Source organism: Choloepus didactylus, chromosome 5, assembly GCF_015220235.1.
Source record: "Choloepus didactylus isolate mChoDid1 chromosome 5, mChoDid1.pri, whole genome shotgun sequence".
In the NCBI taxonomy this organism is placed as follows: domain Eukaryota; kingdom Metazoa; phylum Chordata; class Mammalia; order Pilosa; family Megalonychidae; genus Choloepus; species Choloepus didactylus.
Window position 1 is genome coordinate 143503434 of NC_051311.1, and position 23394 is coordinate 143526827.

Genomic DNA, 23394 nt, shown 5'->3' on the forward strand with positions numbered 1-23394 from the left:
AAACCAAATGCAAGGCTTTCTTACTTGTAACAGTGTAACTTATGTGATCATTGTCTAAATAGACATGGTTATGCCAGGCAGAATCAGGATGTCTTTGTCTTCCAAATGACTTATTACTACTTTAAAGGTGTTTTTCATTTTCACTTTTAAAACTGAACTCTCATGAGATGGGCCTGGTCACAGTTTTCAGCTCTAGCACTTATTGGCTCTCTGGTCTTGGGCATGTTGTTTAGCTTTGAACCTCTATTTTATAAATTGTAAAATAGGGACAGTTTTTCATTTGCAGGGTTACTCTGAGATGTAACCACAGTAGGTTGAGAATATGGACTCTGGATTCTGACAGACTTCAGTTAAATTGTGGTTCTTCCACTTATTATCATAGTGGCCTTGGGCAAATTACTTAGTCTCTCTGAGCCACAGTTTTCTCTTCTGTAAAATTGGAGTTTACTGGGTAGAACTTCTTTCACACTGTTGTGAAGATTAAATGAGATAATGTACATAAATAATTTATTAGTGTGGGTCTACTGATAAAGAAAACTGCTAAAGGCTATTATCATTAATGTTATTAATTTTATTCTAAAATATATATACAGACTAGCATATATTATTAGTAGTAATAAAGTACTTAAATTGCATCCTGTTTATTTAGTGGACTGTCCATTTACAAGGAAGTTATCTGTGAAGCCTCTTCCCATAAGTACCATAAGGGTTTTATTAAAAAGGTAATAAGCTGTTTATAATGGTCAGATATCATTGAGGAAGCTTTGTTTGTGGCATGTCAATTCCCCCATGTATTTCCAAGTTTTATAAAGTAAAAACGGAGGGTTCATTGTTCATTTGTTATGGTTGTCGTATTTATTTGCATAAATAGTTGTCTTTAAACAATTTTACTTTGCAAGTCACAAAAATTATGTACTTATTTATTTTATTTTTTACTAGAGAAGCCATAGGTTTCAATTTATTTTAAGTTGTACAGAATACTCACATCACACAAAATTAATCCGAGACAGTTACTAAGGTCAACTTACATGTTTTCTTAAGGAATAGGTGGTACATGCCTTTTATACAAGAAAAATTTCAAAACCACTTTTCTTAAAAATAAGTATGCCTTTGTAAGGGCAAGCCTTATGCTAGTTAATAAGGAAATGTGTCTGGCACATATATTAGAAAACTAGACTGAATGGCTTCATAACAAAGGCAAATGTAGAAGAGTAATTCTCAACTTGGGTTGTACGTAGGAGTCACCTGAGGGGCTATAAAAAAATATCAGTGCCTAGGTCTCTGCCCAGAGATACCAATTTGATTGGTCTAGCAACCTTACCTGGGGCAGGAGACTGTGCTAAGTCTGGCTTACAACACCAGCAATGGGATGAAGTCTTCCAAGAGACCATCCTAGGAGGCTAAAACTTGTAGGAAACCAAATCCAGAGAAAGAACATGCTCAGTGGAAACTAGATCTTTAAACCTTTTCTTTGATAGTGTTAAAATGACACCCCTGAGCATTACTGCTTAGTAAAGATCCTTGGTCTTGATGTCTCTGTTGATCCTCTTTTTTGGGGAAGTGAGAGAAGTCCTGGTCTTCTCTACCCAAGCCCATCCCATCCCTGGCAAACTGTTACCTCAGAGTTCTTGGCTTTTGATTCTTACTGGGGTGGGAGGGCTTTCTGAGCATCATCAAGCAAGAGCACCAGTTTGGAAATGCAGCCAGCATAGAAATGCAACAGCCAATATTGATGTTATTTGATATTTTCTAGAATCAGCTATATCAGATGTTTTTATGTGAAGCCATGGAAGAAAATGCAGTGCTTTGATATTTATCTAGACTAGTATACATCCGTCTAGATACATTGTTGATACAAAAATCTTTAGAGAATAATTAACTGCACAAAAGGAAATATATTGATACCAGATTAGTAATTCATGAATAGAAGAATGAACACATACATGATGTGGTTATTCAACATCCATGAGGGCAGATAGCATAGTCTTTGTTTTTGATAGAATATTTTTAACAGCTTCATTGAAATATAATTCATATGTCATGTAACTCACTCTTTTAAGTGTATGATTCAGTGTTGTTTAGTATATTCATAGGATTGTGCAACCATCACCATAATCTATTTTAGAACATTTTTGTCTCCCCTGAAATAATACCTCCCACTGCACGTATTCCCATCCCTAAGCAACCACAAATCTACTTTATGTCTTTAGAGATTTGCCTATTCTGGACATTTCATATAAGAGGAATCATGTATTATGTGGTCTTTTGTGACCGCCTTTTTTCACTTAGCATAATGTTTTCAAGAATCATCCTTGTTGTAGCATGTATCAGTAGTTCATTTATTTTATTGCCAAACCAATATTCTATTGTATGGATACACTCTACTTTGTTTAGCCGTTCATCAGCTGATGAACATATGGGTTGTTTCCACATTTTGGCTATTGTCAATAATGCTGCTGTGAATGTTTGTTTACATTGTGGGTATTTGTTTTCATTAATTTTGTGTTTATACCTAGGAGTGGAATTGTTGGGTTGTATGGTAAACATGTTTAACTTTTAAACAACTTTAATTTTTACAGTTAAACTTTTCTTTAGCTTTTAAAGAAGCTGCAAAACTGTTTTCCTTAATAACTGTACCATTTAGTATTTTCACCAGCAATGTATTAGGGTTCCAGTTTCTCCACATCTTTGCTGATAGTTGTTATTATCTGTCCTTCTGATTATAGCCATTCTAATGGGTATGTAGTAGTATCTCGTAGTTTTAACATGCATTTCTCTAAAGACTAATGATATTGAGCATCTTTTCATGTGCTTATTGGCCATTTGTATTCTTCTTTGGAGAAATACCTGTTTGGATCCTTTGCTTATTTTTTTAACTGGGTAGAACATTTTAATTTACTATTTATATTACAAGTCATGTTAGTGACTATTCATTTTTCCTCAGGTGATGTTTCCTAAGTATTTGTTAATGCTTTTTAAGGAGTTGTGATATTTTATTAACTTGGATAAAATGTCATCTTCTATTAATAACAATTTCTATTTCCTTAGATAACACTGCATAATCGAGTGGCAGTGCAGAAAGCCAAATTATCAGTCTGTGTGCAACCACCATTAGTATTGACCCGTGATCAGTTCACCTTTGAATTTGTAGGTAAGTTCTTTGTTTTAGCTTAAAGTCTACCATCGTGTCTTTTTTTTCTTTTTTTTTTTTAAGTGTGTTTATTTCATGGCTGCATTTCTTGTCTGAATAGGTGAGACTGGGAGCTTCCTGAAATCAATGATTGTGTTAACATTTTGCTTATTTTTCTTCCACCATCAAGTATGGTCTTTCAATCAGTAATTAAGTTGTTAATTTTGGGGAATTACAGATTTCCAAGTGCTTTCATTAACTAGTTTGACTTGTAATTATATTTAAATACTATAATTTGGAAAGCTTTCTTTATTGGTATGTTTCTCATGATGTATTTAGTGAATTAGAAAAGGTTTGAGGAAAGGTATTAGCTTTTGGAGTCTGGCCCAAGTTTGAATACTGGCTCTGATGCTCACTAGATGTGTAACCTTGGGTAGCTTTCTTAGTACTTACTTGGAGCCTCAGTGTTTTTTAATCAGCCAAAAGGGAATAATAGTATTTGTCTTGCAGGACTGTTTTGAGGATTAAATTAAGATAATGAATTTATGTAAGCTATCTATAGTAATACGTAAAATAAAAGACACACTTCATAAATGGCTATTCTTTGTAAGATTTCTTTGTATAGACTCCATCATTCCCAACTACATACATCCTAGTTGTCATCAAGTCCTATTAAAATGATCCCTGAATTATCTTTCAAGTCTTTTTATTTCTTTTTTTGCTGCTCTCATTCAGCCTAGGCTCCCATCTCTTATTCATGAAATCAAGAACATGTCTTTCTTTTTTACCCCTATTTAACCATCACTTAGCTGAGTGCCTGGCAGGTAGTGGGCACTCAATAAATTTTCATTGAATGAGTGAATGAATGGTTGAATGCTTGAATGAAGTAAACTTGTATTCAATTCCATTGGTTTCACACTTTATTTTCTAATTTTTCACAATACTTCTCAATTTATCTTTTTAAAACACATTCTGAACAAGTCATTTTTTCCAGTTAAAAATCTCCTATGGCTCTCTAATGCAGGCTGGAGGCCAAATACCTTATCGTGGAAGGCTGTTTGCAATCTGCTAAATTGCTGCAACTACTTCCATATCCCATCCTCCCTTCCATTTTCCCCTGCAGTCTTTGTTTTAGGCATGATAAAGTAGTATTCCACCTGCCCCCACTACCCCTTTCCACCACCCTTCCAAATTGTTTGGCTTCTTTGCAAACAGATTTCTTTGTTTATGCTTCCTGTTCTATCTGAGTAAACAGGAACAGTATGGAAGTTATGAGCCCTTGCTCTGAAGTTACTTCGCAGCTCTGATATTAACTATGTTAACCTGGGGACCTTCTCAATCTCTCTCTATTACAGTTTTCTCAAGCGTGAAAACTGAGGACAGTAACAGTACCTACCTCATAGGATTGCAAGGATTAAATGAGTTAATTATGGTAAAGGCTTAGGGCGGTACCTGGCACAAAGTGAGTGCTAAATAAATTTTAACTATTGTTAATAACAGTTGGTTAAAATTATATAACATATATTTTATGTTGTTTATAGCACCAGAGATGACTAGAACAGTTACCTTTTCTGTTTTCCTGAAAGGAAGTTTTATGCCATCTGATTTGGAAGGAAATGCGGTTGTTTCATATTCTAGACCAACAGGTAAACATACAGTTGTTTATGAATTTAGAAGCCTGATCACTCTTTAAATTACTGAAGTTACAAGTTAAATGCTGAAGTGTTTAAGATGGGAAAACACATTACAAAATGCTATTAAATAAAAAATGTACTTCTCTAGTTTTAAATAAAATTGTGTATCTAAATTATTTTTATGTGTTATAAGTAATTAGCTTAAGTTTTTTTTTCAACTGATTCCCATATATAATATATGATTACATCTTTTCATTTAACAGCAAATCTGATATATTTTTATTTGCACTGGAAGAATGGTATCTAGTTCTAGACATCATTTGTTTGGACTAAAGAGAAAAGGCTGGTCTGAATTAGTTAAAAAGTATATTATGTCTTACTCTAAAATTAAGGTGGTATTCAGTGTTTCAGACACTGTTTTAGTGACCAGATAAAACTTTTTAGAATCTTACATGCTAAAATATTTAAGAATGGATATTTATGCAGGTCAGCTAAAATTTGGTCTGTATTTTCTTCAAGAAACTCTTTTTAAATTTTAAATGGCTACTTTAGTCCGGTTAAGATACAATTGTTGTAAATTTCAATTTAGGTGAGTTCAGTATTACGGTTCTTTTTGTTCCTTCTATATACTGGATTCTTTATAGTTATAGTAACAGCTTGATAATCAGATGATTTGTAGAAAATAAGAAATATTAGTCACTGCTTTTGTAAAACACTTTTTAATATAATGATAACTGATAATTTAGCAATTTTGCATTTATGTTTTTAAAACATGCATGTACGGTTTTCTTAGTTTTGAAAGTTTAAAAAATGTCTTATTCATCTTTTCTCTCTTCATTTATGCCCATTTTGTTTATTCAGCAATGTTTTTAAATAATTTTAATGTTTTTTCCTTTGTCTAAGTGAATCTTCTGGTTTAACCATTGGCAACTCTATATGTCTGGGGTGATTTTATAACTTTCATACATGCTTAATAAATATACTTCTTCTGCTTTGTAAGCTATTTTACTTTAACTTGTTTTAAAAATTCATTGTTAGCCAGAAGTAGCCACTTTAACTCTTTACCTATATTTTCAAAAATTTGTGTTATGTAAATATTTTTATGTTTAAACAGCTTTGATAAAGCTAACTTCTTAAAGCAATACAAAACTTCCATAAGAGATTAAAATGGAGTTTTTGGCTGGATATTTCTGGAAAGAACATTGAGATTTTTAATGTTATTTTTACTCTGAGTTGTGAAATAAAGGAATGAGAAATATTTCACTAAGCTCTCTGGATCATTTGTCAACTGAGCATTTCAGTAATCACAGGCATTGTTATAGCCATCTTTTACCCTTATTACACTACCAATACTAGTTGTAGACAGTGCTGATGCCTTAATTTAACTGATTATTTCATTTATGTGTAAGGAAAAGTAGTGACATTTTGAATATAAATTTAAAATAGAGAAAAAGGTGATGGAAAAAATGTGTTAAAATACATTTATAAAGTTGTAAAATCACTCTGTGAACTAATGGTTGCAGATACCACTTTTGGCCATTGTGCTTTCTGTAGACAGAATTTAAAATATTATGAATTATTGCCAAACCAGCAGAGCATAGGCATTAATTGGTTAAAAGCGAATTAAAAATTAAAGTAAAAAAAAAAGTAAAAGAATAGTAAACCAAGCTCCCCCACCCCCCACAAAAAAAGACATTATTCAATAATATTACCCACTGAAATAACAATATTATAATTTGGCCTTCCACTTAATTTTTTTTGAACTGTTTTTTTAACCTGTTCCTTTAGCTCTCTTGATGTCATCTACATACTGACTCTGGTTTGCCAGTTAGCTAGATCCTTTACCTTTTCCTCTTTTTGCCACATCTACACTTGAATAACACACTCTTATGAAAAAGGCCTTCTGAGACTGGAAGTGCAAATATATTGTCGGATTTCATTTATTTACGTTACTCTTCAGTTGTGAGTTGACTTACCTTGTGTTTGTTTTGAGTGCCATTTAAATCATCTGTGAGATCTTGAAATTTGCAATTTATATTTTTAAACAGATGTATTAAATTTGTGTTGTAATTTTACCACAGATAATTTTTTATCTTGCATTCTTTTTCCCTACCCTACTTCACATTACCTGTGCTGCATAGAGCGAAATCCTGATGGTAAGTGGAAAGATAATTTAGAAAATAATGAATCGGAGAACTAAAATTTGGTCAATAAGTTGAATTGGTATTATACTATGAATGAACTCTCTATGGACTGCTATTTTTAACTGTAGAAACTTCTTCAAGGTGATTCATTGCCTTGATCCTGTTGTGAAGCAGATAGATATTTCTTGTCCATAGAGACTTGTCATTATTAGTTATTTCAGAATCATGAGAAAGAATGAGGGTAGCAATGAGAACAGAGTGACTTTTTGAAAAAAAATCGAAGGTGTCATTGACAACATATTTCTATAGGTCATTGATTATTTCCCTGTAACCTCTATTATCTTATTTTACTTGAAAGTAAGAAAAAGCATTTATCACTGAATTCTAAATTTGTGTTTCCTTATATGCCCCAACATATCCGTTTCTTTCTCTGATTAAGAATGCCATGTGTACTCTGTGGGCCTATTCCTTGTCTTGTTTAGAATTGTGAGGGAAGGCCATCAAGAATCTACTGACCTCTTGAGTTGTCTGGTTCAGTGTTAAGTTGTTACCCATTTTGTTTTCCCCAAACCCTTTGTTTATGCCTCTGCTGTATTACTTCTCATAATGTGAGTTCCATTAAGTTTGTTCCTTTTGTGCCCCTAGGAGATTTTGTGCTCCATGAGGGCAGGGATCCAGCAGTCATCTTTGAATTGTGCAGTGCCCACCTCACTATCAGGCTATAGAGCAGGAACTCTACAAATAGCTTTCCTTTTGTAGAATCTTTGAAATATGAAGCTTTGTGTGTATATAATATCTAAGTGGCAACATACTCTTTTTTTTTTTCCTCTTAGAAACAGACTTAATATGGTGATGGTTTACCTTTGTTTATTAGCTATTTTAAGATAAATTTTAGATAACAAAATTATTAATTAATATTAATTAAATAAAAATACTTTTAAAATAATAATGGCCATGTTTACTCACACAGTTTTGGTGCTGTGAACAACCTGAGTTGCATAGCACATATCATCTCTAGAAGGTGAAAATGTGTTTTATGAGAATTATTTTAATAGAAGTAAGTAGTTTAATGTAATAATATATAAATTATACTTCTCAGATTAGAATTTGGTTCATTAAAACAATAACCTGTTATTAATAATACATATTTATATTTTAATTCTCAAGATTGCGCATAACTGATGAAGATTTTGAAATAAATTTTGTAAAGTCCTGTATATTGTTATTTAAATAATTTGTTTTAAATTTAAAATAAAAAACTAGCAATAAACATTGTTGAAAAAATTTTTCTCTTACTGTGAATTCAGTTGAAATCATAAAGAAAAAAATCATGATTTATGTAATTTTAATATTACAATACAAAGCTAAAGCTGGTTTTAATAATCTCATATGTTTGAAAATTATAATTAAGCTGTAGGGAGAGTTTAAATATTCAGCCTCACCTAGTAGCCAAGAAAGAATATGTTGCCACTTAGATCTTATGTACACATAAAGCTTCATATTTTGAAGATTTATACATTTTATTGGCCTGATCTGTTCAGGCTGTATTACAGATAAGCAGTGCTGCTTTTACATGTGGAAAAAGAGAAGCAAACGAGGTTTTATGTTGTCCCATAAGAGTTGGTCTCCATTATTTCTGCATTAAAGTTACATGACATGGGCAGTGTAAAACATGACTGCAGATGAAGCACAGTAAGTAGCCAGACATAACAGGAAGGGATCAAGGAAGTTCTGGCTACCAGACATTTCTACTGCTTTGGGTTTCCTTGTTTTCAATATGAAATTACTCTAGCAGACCCCTGGAAAGGGTTCTAAAGGTATTATATAGATGTGTGATATATAGATATAGTTACTCTAATATATACGTACTTTTTTTCTTAAGCATATTTTGGCTTTCTGCTTGACAGTGACTCTGGGCTCTTGGGTGTGCCAGGTGTAATTACTATTCTCTTCCTGGAATAATCATTCTGTAAGAACCCTTTTACTGTGAATTTTCTAAGTGTTAAACAATTTTGTGATTAATTACACTATAGTTGGATAGTTGCACCTTTCCATTTCTTTTTGTAGGCAAGGAAGGGAAGTGTTTGAAAGATAGGTGATTATATTAGGTGAAAAGCTGCAGAACAAGGTCAGTCTTATGAGCAAGTAGGCCAATATTTGAGTAAAATAAATTTTTTCTTTTTTCTCAGTATAACATTCCAAGAGTCAATAAGCCAGTGTATTAGTTAGGGTTCTCTAGGGAAACAGAACCAACAGGAGATATCTGTAATTATGCGGTTTTATAAAAATGTCTCATGAACTATAGGGATGCACTAGTCCAAATTCCATAGAGCAGGCTGCGAGCTGGCCACGCCAATGAAGGTCTTCATTGAACTCCCCAGGAGAGGCTGGCTAGCTGAAGAAAAAGTGAAAGTTCTCTCTTTTCCCTTAAAAGTCTTCAGCTGATTGCATTAAATCCAACTGATTGGATTCTCTCGTTGCAGAAGACACTCCCTTAGTTGAGCATAGATGTAGTCAGCCACAGAGGCAATCGATTATCTGATGATTTAATAAACCAGCCTTCTGGTTTATTAACCAGCCACAAATGTTCTTGCAGTAATGATTAGGCCAGTGCTTGCTTGACCAGACAACTGGGTATCATCACTTGGCCAAGTTGACACATGAACCTAACTGTCACAAGCAGGTATAGAGAATTTTGAATTTTGTCAACTATAGAGAAAATATCGCTGATGTTGGGCAGAGTTAGGACCAGTTAGGCTCTTTCAACTAAGTTGAAAGCTGTTCTACTGAACAACCTTGAAAAAGTCTTTAAATACATGTAATTCTTTCTTTCCCTATTATAGATATACACACCCTGTATACACACACACCTCTACATGTCTTGGACTTCAAGTTCTTAGATATAATCACAGTGCCTGAAGAGTAGTTGGTGGCCAAATTTACTTTTCAAGTTTCTCAAGAAAATGTAAATCTTAATAGAACTGTACCTTTGATAACCCCATGTCTAAATACTAGAGATTACATTTTGAAATGTTTGGGTTTTAATCTGATGGGAGATACTATAAAATACTAGCATTTCTCATTTTTCTCTTTAAAGGTATGGTTTCCTTAAACCGGTTCCTGAAGAATTTCATACTCTTCCTGCCCTCCTCCCCCCATGGCAAAACTTTTCAAGCTGCCACCATTTAAAAAATTGCTACAATCATTTTATTAAGTATGAGTGTCATCATTTTTCAAAGTAATGTTTTCCAAATGTCCTGTGAAACAGATTTACCATTCCTGGAGAGAAAAGAAATTCTGGAGGGGTTCTACAAATCTTAGCAACTGCAGACCATTGCTCTAGTGTGTGATATTGTCATTAACTGACCCAGCTGAACTGTGAATTGAGTTATAATGTAGTTCACTTCTTGGGTTTATTAGTTCATGCTATCTGGTGGTTTCGATTTCTGCAAACAAATGCCCTCATTTTCTGTAGCTGTGAGTTTTTGGAGATTTAAGTTGTTTATCTTCAATATATAGACTCCATAACACAAGGTCAGTGTTGATCATATTTAATTTTCTTACGGTGACTTCAGTCAGTACCTGGTCTAAGTGAATAGAGGTCATAGCTTTAGCAGTATAGTTTAGATGAACATTTACAGCTCTCAATTTCTTTTGAGCAATTCAGTCATTGTCTGAAAGTGTAAAGAAGATAGCATCCCTTTGTGCGTATACAGAATTATCAGAAGATGAAGCATTTTTTGGTTATTCTGTTCATTAACTATGAAAAAATTGGAAACATTGTTTCAGTTTCCTTGTTGTTTCCAGATTATATCTGTTAATTGAGTCTGTAGTTTTTATGTTGCAGAGGAAGCATATTGAGTGAGTAGATTTACATAATTTATATATTTGAAATATATAGAAATTTCCTTGAAGTTGGAAACATAGTTCTTTGTAATATTTTTCTGTGGTGATATTGATAGTTGTGGTTTGGGTAGTAGCTTAGATCATGTTACCATAATATTTTGAGTCAAAACGTTTCATCATTGTAAAGTACAAATACACATGCCTCTAAAACCTCACAGAATGTCAGGAAATAATACCCTGGGACTTTTCTTAAGAGACACCAGCTATAATTTGAACCTAGGATTACAAGAGAAGTGAATTTAACATCTGTTGGTTGTGAACAAAAAGTGAGCTGTGAAAAATTGATGGATAATAGATTATGTTGAAGAGAATGACAAATATGCTCTGCATGCTCTGAAAAAGTATTTAATTGACCTCATATATCACTATGCTTGCTGTTTGTTGATTATCTCTCACTATCCTAGTGAATAAGCAGTATTGAAAAGTCTAATCCCTGCTTGGATGTAAGCTACACAACTCCAATTGGCATTAATAAAATGTATTGCTAATTCTAGGGATCCTGCTTCAGGATTGTGTCCCCAAACTTGAACTGCTTTTGTTTTTGCTATTAAGCTGATCACTGATTCCACTATAAAGAAATAAAGGAGTTAATGTGTGAATCCATCATGTAGAGCAGAACATTTTGAGTTTTCTGTTACTCTACAGTAGGATGCTCAGATATAGACTTCTGGATATTGTTTTTCATCTTATCCAGTCAAAAATAGACTCTTAGAATAAAAGAGAGAGAAAACCATGTTGTGGGGTTGCTTTTCTAGATCTATACACAGAGAGCCAAATTTGTTTTTGTTTCAATTTCATTCTCTAAAAATACTGAAAGGAATGATTTTAAGAAACCTTATAGGGAAAACTTTGTGAGTGTGTGAGGGGGGTGTATGGGAACTCTGTGTTTTCTGCATGATTTTCTGTAAATGTACAACTTCTCTAATTAAAACGACTATAAATTCTGACATAAAATTCTTCCTTGTTTGTTTATTTAACTACCTATATTAATATGCAAGTATAAGTGTTGAAAAAAATGTAACAATTGAATGATTATGGAAGCCTTTCAAAATGTCACTAACAGTGGTAGTTAAAATGAAATGGCTTGAGAAAAATTTAATTCATATGAGATAATTAATATTAATGTGTAAAATGGATACAAACTCAGTAGAATTTCAGTAGAGCAAATTCTTCTTTAATGTTCCTAATTTATTAAAAATTGTTAAAATAATTTAAATCTTCAGTAAAGCTAAAGATATAAAATTTGGCAGTCAGAGAAATTATTAGATACGGTAATATAGAGTCTTACTGCTATAATCTTTATATTATTTCCTCATTATAGCTGATAGCCTCAGGTTAGGGCTAGGGCTAGGGCTTTGAAGATCTTAGTTAAAAGACTTAGTTCAGTAGTTGAATGTAACTATAAAGTTTTTTAAAGTGGCCAAATGTGATGATTTAAAAAATATATTACTATTAAAGTTATCCCTTATGCCTATGCTTCTTTTAAGATTTTATTTTTGCCTTTCACTTTTTTATAAAAATATAACATGTGAATCATGAAAATACTTCATAGTTATTTCAGTTATGCTAAATGAAATTGGCAGCAACAAATTTTTAAACTAAGGTATGTTGTTATCCAAACTATTACTAGTCCACAATTTTTTTTTTTTTGCCCGATTTTTATCTATCTATGAATCTACTTTTTCTCTCTTTTTATTTCAGGTATTCCTCGTGTTATCCAGAGTAAATTTAGACTTCCCCTGAAATTAATCTGCCTACCAGGCCAGCCTTCAAAAACTGCAAGCCACAAACTAACTATTGATACCAACAAATCTCCAGTCAGTCTTCTCAGTCTCTTCCCAGGTAGGACTTTTGAAGTAACATGCTTGTAGCATTAGACATGTTAGGAATTTAGAATGGAATCCTTCATCAGCAGGTAATGATGGGGGTAATTATCAGATAATTGTTAAGTAAGAATATAAAAATGCCTCAAGGATTTTTCCTCGTTTGCCTGTTCAAAGGCGAATAACTTCTATCAAGAAGATAATAAGGCGTATCTTTTAAGCTTGATTAAAGTTGTTGTAATCATTATTTTGCTTCAGCATTCAGAAATGAAAATATCAAATGTTTCTTTTTAGACTGTGGAATTTTTTGGCTTGGAATGTAAATATTTATTATTCATCTTTATTGTAGGTATTTAGATTTATCCCTTTTCTAAGTATATAAACATTTATTATTCATCTTCATTGCAGAATTTTGGATATGTACCTTTTAAAAGCATGCTCTTATGCCCCTAATAAGTCGTAGGTGCTCTTTGTGGTTCTCTAATAGCTCTGGCTATTTAGAGGGGCTTCATAGTAAAGGCTTGAATATCACAGTGAATATTTGGGGTAGTTTGTGAAGGTGTGACTTTTGTCTGGTGTCAATTTTTCTTCCTGAGTAGCTTAGAAAATAGTTTCTATTGGATTGAATAAAACATCTTCAGTAGTGTTTCTAACGTGCCACATCTACTAATTTCCCTGGAGTTGGGGAGGAATAAAAAAAAAATCTAGGGATTAGATCAATCCTTTTAAATCCTTTATTAAAAATCATCACTGCTGGTTATGAGATATGTCTTCACCCTTTCATTAGTGGATAGGATTTAGACTACAAAGAATATTTCCCACAAGGTTTAGAAGTTTATGATAAGTTATTTTTTATGTTATTATCCACTTAAAGTGCTTAAAATTTATTTTTGATTAGTTTGAAGTATCTAAAAGTTTTATTTTTGTATAACTTTTGGAAAAATCTCTGAACTCAAATGCTCTTTATTACAATTATCCTTTTCTTTAGTTTAAATTGAGTTTGGGCATATGAATGTATATATTATTAGCAAATAGTTTTGTATCTTTTGGTTTCTTTCTCCCTTCCCTTTCCCTTCTTTCCCTCTTTCCCTTCCTTCTTCTTTTTTTTTTTTTTTTGGAAATTTTCTTATAACAAATTTGGATTATAAAACAGAAAGCTTATTATATTAGTTTGTAGCATCTTCTACCAGCTTATTAGTTCTTGCGTGTCCTATACTATCCTGGGAAAGTTGCAAATTATGTGTTGAACACCAGATTTATTGGTGCTTTTGGAAAACGTTTAATCGTTTGGCTTCTGTGAGCTTAGATTTTTGATGTAGGTGAATGAAATCCAAGTAGAAATTGAATAAAAATGTGTGCTTTAACTGATGAGAGGTAATCTCTGTAAGATATGACTTGGACAAAACGTGTTAAGGAAAGCTTAGCTAACTCATTCATTTTCCTCTTGATTTGGGGCTCAAATATTTTCACATCACAAGTATCTTATGTTTATCAGCATACATTTGCTTCTTATTCACTTTAGAAATGTAACTAAATGGCAAATTTGAAAAATTTTATCCAAGATCCAATGTATGTGATACGGCATGTTCATTTTTTGGAATTCCTGGATTAGTGTTCATGTTGAGCATGCTGGAATACTATAATTGTTTAAAATTAGTGTCACTTCATTCTTGGTATGTAAGACCCTGCATTTATCTTTTTTTGTGAATAAATTTGGGTATAATTAAATGAACTTTAATTTTCTTATTATTGAAAGAAATACAAAGTATAGAAAATATAGATACCAAAAAGAAGAAAATGAGAGTTATTAGTAAATATACCCTCCAAGCAATACCCACTAATATTCTGATTTTTTTTCTTAATCTTTTGAAAAAGATTTTTTTGTAAACATTTATCTCCCAATAGATTTTACTTTGCATACTGTTTTGTGACATCTTTCTATACCATTAGATATTCTTTTATTATATGATTTCATTGGTTACATAGTATTCAATTATAAACCTGTACTATAAAATCATAAATTGTTAGATGCTTACATTGTTTCTAGTTTATTAATATTATAAATATACCTATAATAAATATATTTGAAGCAAAACTACTCCATATTTATTATTATAATTTAATGAACATCTGAGAGTGGAATTGCTAAGTTAAACAAAGGATAAGATTATTTTTAAAACATGTGAAATGGAGTGTGAGATTTTTACTTCCCTGTGGGCCATACCAGTTAACCCTGTCAACAGTGTTTGAGTGAAGGTGTCTATTACCCCATATCATGGCCAGTAGAGTTTATAATTATAAAAACCTTTATATGCTAAACAGCTACCTAGAAATACATACATACATATATTATAAAATATTATATACACACACACACACACACACACACACACACACACAAATAATAATCCAGGGTGCTTTGGGCTAAATGGGTTTAAGCAAGAAAGTCATTTCTTGCTGTCATAAAAAGAGATGTCCAGAGGTGGGCGGTAGAAAGCTGGTGCAGTGGTTTATCTATGTTATCAAAGACCTTGGTTTTTCTATCTGTGCAGTCTGCCATCTCTAGTGTATTAGCTTCTCCCATGGCAGTAAGGTAGTTACTTCAGCCTTAGGCATCATGTCTGCAGGAAGGAAAAATGGGAAAGAGATAGTTATGGTAATGACTATAACTTTTTTCGCAAAAGTATAAGCTTTTGACGAAGTTCCTAGGAAATCTCTAGGTCTCTGAAGCCATAACTGTGTCACATGGCCTCCTCTAGCTGTATGGGAAGCTGAGAACTAGTGCAGATGGGCAAGGGAAAAGGGAGTTGGGAATGGATGTTGTTAGCCGATCATCAGTGTATGCCATGATACCAGCAGTTTTACACAAAATTGTTATTTAAATATGGTAAATAACATGCCATTTAGTAAAATCTTTTATGTCACTTGACTATATGGTTATCTTTCCTTGTCAGTAAATATATATTTTAATGATTATATAGTATTACATTGTTTTGAAGTGTCATGTACACACAGATTTTTTGTTTCTCTCAGGAGAAATTCCTTGGGAAAAAAAATGACTGAGTTAAAGGGTATGCACATTTGAAAACTAATTTGAATACTAAATTGCCTTCCAGAAAAATTGTAACAGTTTATACTCCAAACAGTGGGGTTCATACCTAAAGTTGCAGCTGGATTTGTTAGATCTTTTTAATTTTTACATCATTGGGTGAAAAAATGACATTTCTTTTTATTTGCATTTCTAAATTATTTGTTAAGGTAGACATTTTGTTATCTTTATTAACAATTTGCATTCCTTCTTTTAAAATCTAAGCTTTATATTTTTATGTAGAAAATCTGTTAATTTCTTCCTTTATGGTTTCAAGTTTTCATATTATGCTTAGAGAAGTCTTCTCTAATAGTAAATATTTAATTTTGGTAAAGACCAGTTTATGAATTTTTGTTTTGTGAATCATGCTTTTACTGTTATATCTCAGAAATTTTTGTCTAACTGCAAGGAGTTTTATCTCCAACATTTTTCTAGATGTTTTCTAGTTTTACATTTTATATTTACCTTTTACACTTAGGTCTGTTATCCATTTAGAGTTGATCTTTGTGTATGGTTTGAGTTATGGGCAAAATTCATGTTTTGGCATATGGATATGTAATTGTTCTAGTGTCATTTTTTGAAAAGACTATTGTTTTCTGCTGAATTGCCTTTGCAGCCTTGCTGAAAGTCATTTGACCATATACATTTGTCTATTTCGGCTCTTCTTTATTTTGTTCCATTGATCTGTTTGTCTCTACCCACCTATACTGCTACAGCACAGTGTCTTGATTACTGTCTTAAAGTTAGACAGTGTAAAAGTACTCCAAATTTATTCTTCCTTTTCAAAGTTGTCTTGGATGTTCTAGTTCTTGCATTTTATATAAATCTAATTAGCTTGTCAATTTTTAAAATAAATGTCTGTTGGGATTTTGATGGGGATTTATTGATTCTATAGACCAATTTGAGGAGAATACACATCTTAATTCTGAACATAGTATAATCTGCTCTTATTTTTCTAGTTCCTTAAGGTGAAAGCAGAGGCCTTCATTTACTTGGGGTTTTTCATTTTTCTCAGCAAGGGTTTGTAGTTTTCAATGGATAGGTCTTGCAGATCTTGTCAGAGTTAGTCCTAGGTATTTCATATATTTTGATGCTCTTGTAAATTGTTTTGTTCCATTTTCAGAATGTTCTTTTCTGGTACAGAGAAATACTATATATATAGTAAAATTATATACAGAGTATATATTTTATATATAGTAAAATACAAAATTTTTGAACACAGAGAATGATACAATAATATTATAACTTTTAATATCATTGTCTATTAATTCTATCATCTTTGCCACTTTTAGATTAGTTTCAATTGGTTGATTTTTCTCTTCATTATAGGTTGTATTTTCTTCCCTCTTTGCATATCTTGTAATTTTTATTGAATGGCCAAACTTCTGAATTTTATTTAGTTGTGTGTTGGATAATTTAATTTTCCTTTAAATATTCTGGAGTATTTTTCTGGGATACCGTTTCAGTTTCCTAGGTTACTTAAAGCAAATACCATGAAATGGGTTGGGTGAAACAATGGTATTTTATTAGCTCATGGTTTTGAGGCCAGGAAAGTGTCCATATCAAGGCTTCAAGGTGATGCTTTCTCCCAAAGATCAGGTACTGGCCATCCTTGGCTCCTCTGTCACATGGCAGGACTCATGGCATCATCTGTTAGCCTCTTCCTGGCGTCATCTGTTGGCCTCTTCCTTCTCTTCCTGTTTCATAGATTTCAGCTTCTTGTTTTGGTGGCTTGCTTTTTCTCTGTCTGAATTTCATTCTGTTATAAAGGACTCTAGCAATAAGATTAAGACCTATCCTGATTGAGGTGGGTCGCACGTTAACTGAGGTAACCTCATCAAAAGGTCCTACTTAGAATGGGTTCACACCCACAGTAATGGATTAGATTTAAGAACATCTGTAGATATATCTTCAAATCACCACAGATACATTTAAATTTCTTGAAAAAATCTAATACTTTTGGGTGGTGCTTTTAAGTTTTATTAGGTGGTATGGGAGCAACATTTATTCTAATGCTGATTTCACCCACTATTGAGGCAAAACTCATATATTCTATCTGGTTCCTCATGAATTGTGATGGCCAGTGAGAATAGTAACTATTCCTGGCCGTATGTGAGCTCTGTGAATTGTTTCCTGTAATCTTTTTGAGCTGTTCTTTCAGCCTCAGGTAGTTTTCTCACAGGCATGCACACTGATCAGCACTCAGCTAAATACTTAAGTGGTCTCTCTGCAGATCTCTGAAACTCTCTTTATTTGTAGCTGTCTCCTTTCTGATGTTCTACCTGTGAACTTTGGCTACTTTTGCCTTCCCAGACTTCCTGCTCTGTCTCCTCAACTCAGGGATAATGCTGGATTGCACCTAAGTTCTTAAAAACTGTTGTTTCATATATTTTGTCCCATTTTTAAGTTTGTTTCAGATGGAAGGGTAAATCTGGTCATTGTTTCTCCATCTCAGCCCGAAGTGAAAGTCTCCAGTGTTATAATTTTTATTTGCTTGTTTTTGAATCAGTATTCAAATGTGGTGCACTTACTGAAATTTTTATAAGACATACAGTCTCCTTTTTCTATAGATTTCCCCTTCATATTTCTCTTTAATTTGCAATTTATTTGTTGAAGAGTCCAGGATATATTTCCTGTGAGTTTTTCATGTTCTAAATTTTGCTAATTATATCCCTGTGATGTTTATTATTATCCTTTGTCTTTGTGTTGCCTGTAAACGGGTAGTTGCAACTAGACTTACAGAGTTAGTATTGATTATCTTGACCAGACTGTAATATGGATGGTGGTATATACTTTCAGCCTGAGGTACTGTCTTTTTGTTTTGTGATGGGAGTCATTGATGTTGGGAGTCATTGATGTTCAATGCTGAGATCCATTAGTTCATCAGGGATTGAAAAATGTGATATCTGATTTCTTTCAACTCCTTCTTCAATTTTTAGCTGGAATGTACCTGTAGAGAGAATCTTTCATTTATCTACTATTGCTTATATGGTACAGTTTGAGTAGGAACGTCAGGATAAGTGGTTTGTTCTTTCTTTTTATTAACAGTCTTTAAAATAATGAATTGATTATCTAGGGTTGTCTCCAAAAGTGACTATTATGTCTTTTTGTTTTGTTTTTAGTATCAATATGAGCTCATACCTTTGAATATATTTAGTGTGTTTCACTCCTTTGCCCTTATTATCTTTTTTGATACTCAAATATTTTTGACTTTGACCAGTGGTAGCCTCTTTAAGTTGGTTCTCAAGTCCTTTTCGTACAACCCTAGTTGTAGCTTCCTTGTTATCAAGTATGACAAGATGTTCTAGATTCCTCTTGTATTTTTCCTGCCTCAGACCTAGAATCAACCATTTGAAGAAAACAAATTATAACTCCAGAGTGTTATTGTGAGGCAGAAATTTTAGCAATTCAAAACTAAAGAAATAAAAGTCAATATATCATAGTTAATATATGCACTTTAACAGCACTAGTGACAGAAAAACACGCTTCATTCCACTTAACTTCCTACTTCAAATGTTTATTGTTAATTTTGCAATGTGGTTATGTAAGCTGATTCTTTGTTCTTTCCTTTGTAGGCTTTGCCAATCAGTCAGATGATGATCAGGTGAATGTATTGGGTTTTCGCTTCTTAGGAGGATCCAGAGTTACTCTTCTTGCTTCCAAAACATCTCGTAAGTAAAGTCATATTATTGCTTTTGAAATTTTCTGCAGAGAACTCTACATAACAGAGTATAATTACATCAGGAATTCCTATAAAGTGTGATGTTCAGTTAGAAATTGCAAGCTAAGAGCCATTGTATTAAGTATATGGACTATACATTCTGAACATAGGAGCCTGTTTTGTTAGGGATATGTACCTTTGCTTTTGGGGATGAGTTGAAAGAAGAATTTAAAGAATTGAAAATATTTTGAGATAGCTATACGGAGAACTAGGTTTTATGGTTAACTAGAAATTTGAATTGATTAGTTTTTTTTTTTTTGTGGGGGGGTTGTCTGTGTATATTCTTGTAAGCTCCCTTTGGACAATCACAAAGGTGAAGGTGAAAGTGAATTACTTTTGCTCAGACTAATCTCAGTACACAAGAAAGTAGTAATTATGTAGTCAACTTTGAATTCCAAATTTAAATATGCTTTACTGATATGGTTGCTTCATATGAGAATAGTAGCTGATATTACTTGACATGAAACTGGTTTTTAATGTATTGTAGGACTCTGAAGTTACTAAGGTCACTGAGCTATATGCACCATTACTGAAATCAAGTGAGATATTAAGAAAGGAATTTTAGGAACACTAACGGTAATGGGGAAAAAGTGTGTGTGCCTATTATATGTTGAGGTCTACCTGAGTACACTCCAATTTCTGCAGTTTTTTACAATGAGTTTTTACTTTCTATTTTATGCATTTGCAGTTTTAGTTGGTTATTACCTTTGTATTCAGAAAAATAGTAAAATATGGACATATCCTTCTTGAAAAATAAAGGTGTTAGCAGGAGGAGCATATACATATCCTTATTTTAGAAACTGTAATGATTTTCTGTGACTAAGATCATAAAAACTTTGGAATATGTAGATTGGTGACTGGGGAAATATAGTTGGATACAACTAAAGATTCTAGATTAAGACTCTGGAATATAAGACAATTCTGAGAAGAATAGAGGCGTCTATGCTTTTTTGGTCTTTGTGATTGATCATGATTGCTGACTTTATTAAATTGCCACCATTTAATTTGATTAGCTTTAAACTTCAGTTGGGTGGTGGAACCACTTGGGTGCTTTTCTCTTAGTTAATATTCTCTTTAGTTAACTGAAAATTTGTTAGGCTAATATTTTCTTTAGGAATTGTACACAGTCTGAGTTCAGTGGATGATGCTATATAATGAATCTGCAATTGAGGCCATTAGAAAAGGAAAAAGTTGTTTTTTGTGTGTGAAAATGGGATGTCTATATCCTAATAAATATATTTATTCTTTTTAAAATAATTCTTAGAACATTGTTGTTGCACAAGATTACCTTGCCAATATATCTAAATTTTACCAAATACCCAGGTATATGGCTGATTTATTCATATTTATCTGAATATATGACAATGCCCTAACACAGCCACAGTGTGGGTAGCCAGACTAAATAATGAGATAGGACAGGATGCTTTAAATAAGGAACCAAATGAACTGTGTAAACTGAAACCTGAAGAGCAACTGTTAAAATTCCTTGTTTTTTTTTGGATCTAGTGGCACACAGAATTCTACCTCGGTAACTCCCTTGGTGATAAAGCCAGTAGCTATGAAAAGAGAGCAGTTTCCTGGTATTGAGGCAGATGTTAGAGCACCCTACTGCTTTCTCACAGTATCTGTCCCCAGGAAAGGAGTGAACTAATATATACCCAACCTGTATTTTGTATTTTTCTTTTCTTGTGAAATGCATGTGGGCTTACCTGTGGTTTAGAAATATGGATTGACAGAAGAATTCTATGTATTAAAAGAACCTGGTATTTCTTCCATAGCAAACAGTCAAATGCTTAATAAGTCATATAGAGTTACCCTTGGTTCTTGAATGTTATTGTCTACTATATTCATCTCCTTTTAAACCCTGCTGAATAATCAACCAAAGCTTCATGTTGGACATATGGTAATTTTAGTCCAGTTTTCTGATGGGGTATAGATCAGTCAAAGCAGACAAGAGAAAAGTAAGTGCAACTGCTTGTATCATATATCAAATCACATTCTTCAGGGAACTGACTAGCTTTATTTTTAGAAAGTAGAGTAGTGCTTTAATGTAATTCGAGTTTATTATGTGAATTCTGCAAAAATGAGGCATTTAAGATAAAGACATTTAGGAAAAAATACCTTTCTGTATTGAAATTTCAGATGATTGTTACCATAATCCTAAATTGAAAATGACAAGACAGGTCATATTTTATGAGATTAAATATTTCTATAATCACTATTGTAAAATATTTCTACATGGAAGCCATTTATTTTGAGCAATTCAGTAAAGTGGGATTTAAGAAGAAAAATGCTTACCACAAGAAAAGAAAATTACAGACTAATATCTCTTGTGAATATAGATGCAAAAATCCTCAACAAAATATTAGCAAACCAAATGCAACAGCACATTAAAAGAATTTTACACCATGATCAAGTGGAATTTATCCCAGTTATGCAAGGGTGGTTCAACATAAGGAAATCAATTAATATAATACACCACACTGACAGATGAAGGGGGAAAAAAAAAAACCATGATCATCTCAATTGACGCTGAAAAGGCATTTAACAAAATCCAGCACCCCTTCTTGATTAAAACACTTAAAAAACTAGGACTAGAAGGAAACTTCCACAACATGTAAAGGACATGTATGAAAAGCCCACAGCTAACATCCTACTTAATGGTGAAAGACTGAAAGCTTTCCCTCCAAAATCAGGAACAAGACAAGCATGCCCACTGCCACCACTGTTATTCAACATTGTTCTAGAAGTTCTAGCCAGAGCATTTAGGCCAGAAAAAGAAATAAAAGCGTCCAAATTGGATAGGTGAAGTAAAACTTTCCCTATTTGCAGGTGACTGATCTAATATATGGAAAATCCTGAAAAATCTACAACAAAGCTCTTAGGGCTAATAATAAATGAATTCAGCAAAGTGGCAGGGTACAAGATCAACCAAAAATCAGCAGTGCTTTTATATACAAGCAGAAGAAATCAAGAAAAAAGTCCATTTACAACAGCAACTAAAGGAATTAAATGTCTTGGAATAAGTGTAATTAAGGATGTAGGAAACTACAAAACATTGCTAAAAGAAATCAGAGAAGACCTAGATAAATGGAAGGACATTCTGTGTCTATGGATTGGAAGACTAAATATTGATAAGATGTCAATTCTACCCAAAGTGATTTACAGTTTCAACACAATTCCAATCAAGGTTCCAACAACTCTCTTTGCAGAAATGGAAAAGCAAATCACTAAACTTATATGGAAGAGTAAGAGGCCCGGGAATAGCCAAAGGCATTTTGAAAAAGAAGAATGAAGTTGGAGGACTCATACATACTTCCTGATTTCAGAACTTATTACAAAGCTACAGTAACCAAAATAGCATTTTATGGACATAGGGCAGACATATAGACCAATGGAATTGAATTGAGAGTTTAGAAATCAACCTTCACATTTATGGCCAACTGATTTTTGACAAGGGGGCAAAGACCATTTAATGAGAAAGAATAGTCTCTTCAACAAATAGAGCTGGGAAAACTAGATCTCCGTTTGTAAAAAATGAAGGTGAACCTCTATCTCACACTATATACAAAAATCAACTGAAAATGGATTAAAGAAATAAATACAAGTCAGAACTAAAAAACCCTGGAAGGAAAAAAAGGGAAGCATCTTTGGGACCTTGTGTTAGGCAATAGTTTCTTAGACTTGACACCCTAAAGCATAAGTAACAAAAGAAAAAAAAATAAATAAATAGGACCTCATCAAAATTAAAAACTTTTGTGCATCATAGGACTTTATCATGAAAGTAAAAAGACAGCCTCCAAAATGGTAGAAAATATTTGGATGCTACTTACCTGATAAGGTTTAATATGCAGAATAAACAAAGAAATTCTTTAACTGAACAACAAAAAGACGAATAACCCAGTTAAAAATGGGCAAAAGACTTGAATAAATGGTTCTCCAAAGAAG

At 32.8% G+C, this 23394-nt stretch overlaps 1 protein-coding gene across 5 annotated transcripts in view; it reads left to right on the forward strand.

Moving 5' to 3' along the window:
- The window catches only part of BBS9 (Bardet-Biedl syndrome 9), a 591615-nt gene that overhangs the window by 309687 nt on the left and 258534 nt on the right, over nucleotides 1–23394 (forward strand). For 4 of the 5 annotated variants that reach the window (XM_037837046.1, XM_037837048.1, XM_037837050.1 and 1 more), the window contains 5 exons: nucleotides 3049–3151; nucleotides 4672–4776; nucleotides 6906–6920; nucleotides 12516–12656; nucleotides 19301–19396. In XM_037837046.1, coding sequence (XP_037692974.1) covers nucleotides 3049–3151; nucleotides 4672–4776; nucleotides 6906–6920; nucleotides 12516–12656; nucleotides 19301–19396 — 460 coding nt within the window. The remainder of the gene's footprint in view (nucleotides 1–3048; nucleotides 3152–4671; nucleotides 4777–6905; nucleotides 6921–12515; nucleotides 12657–19300; nucleotides 19397–23394) is intronic. The other variant, XM_037837049.1, reaches the window with a different exon arrangement.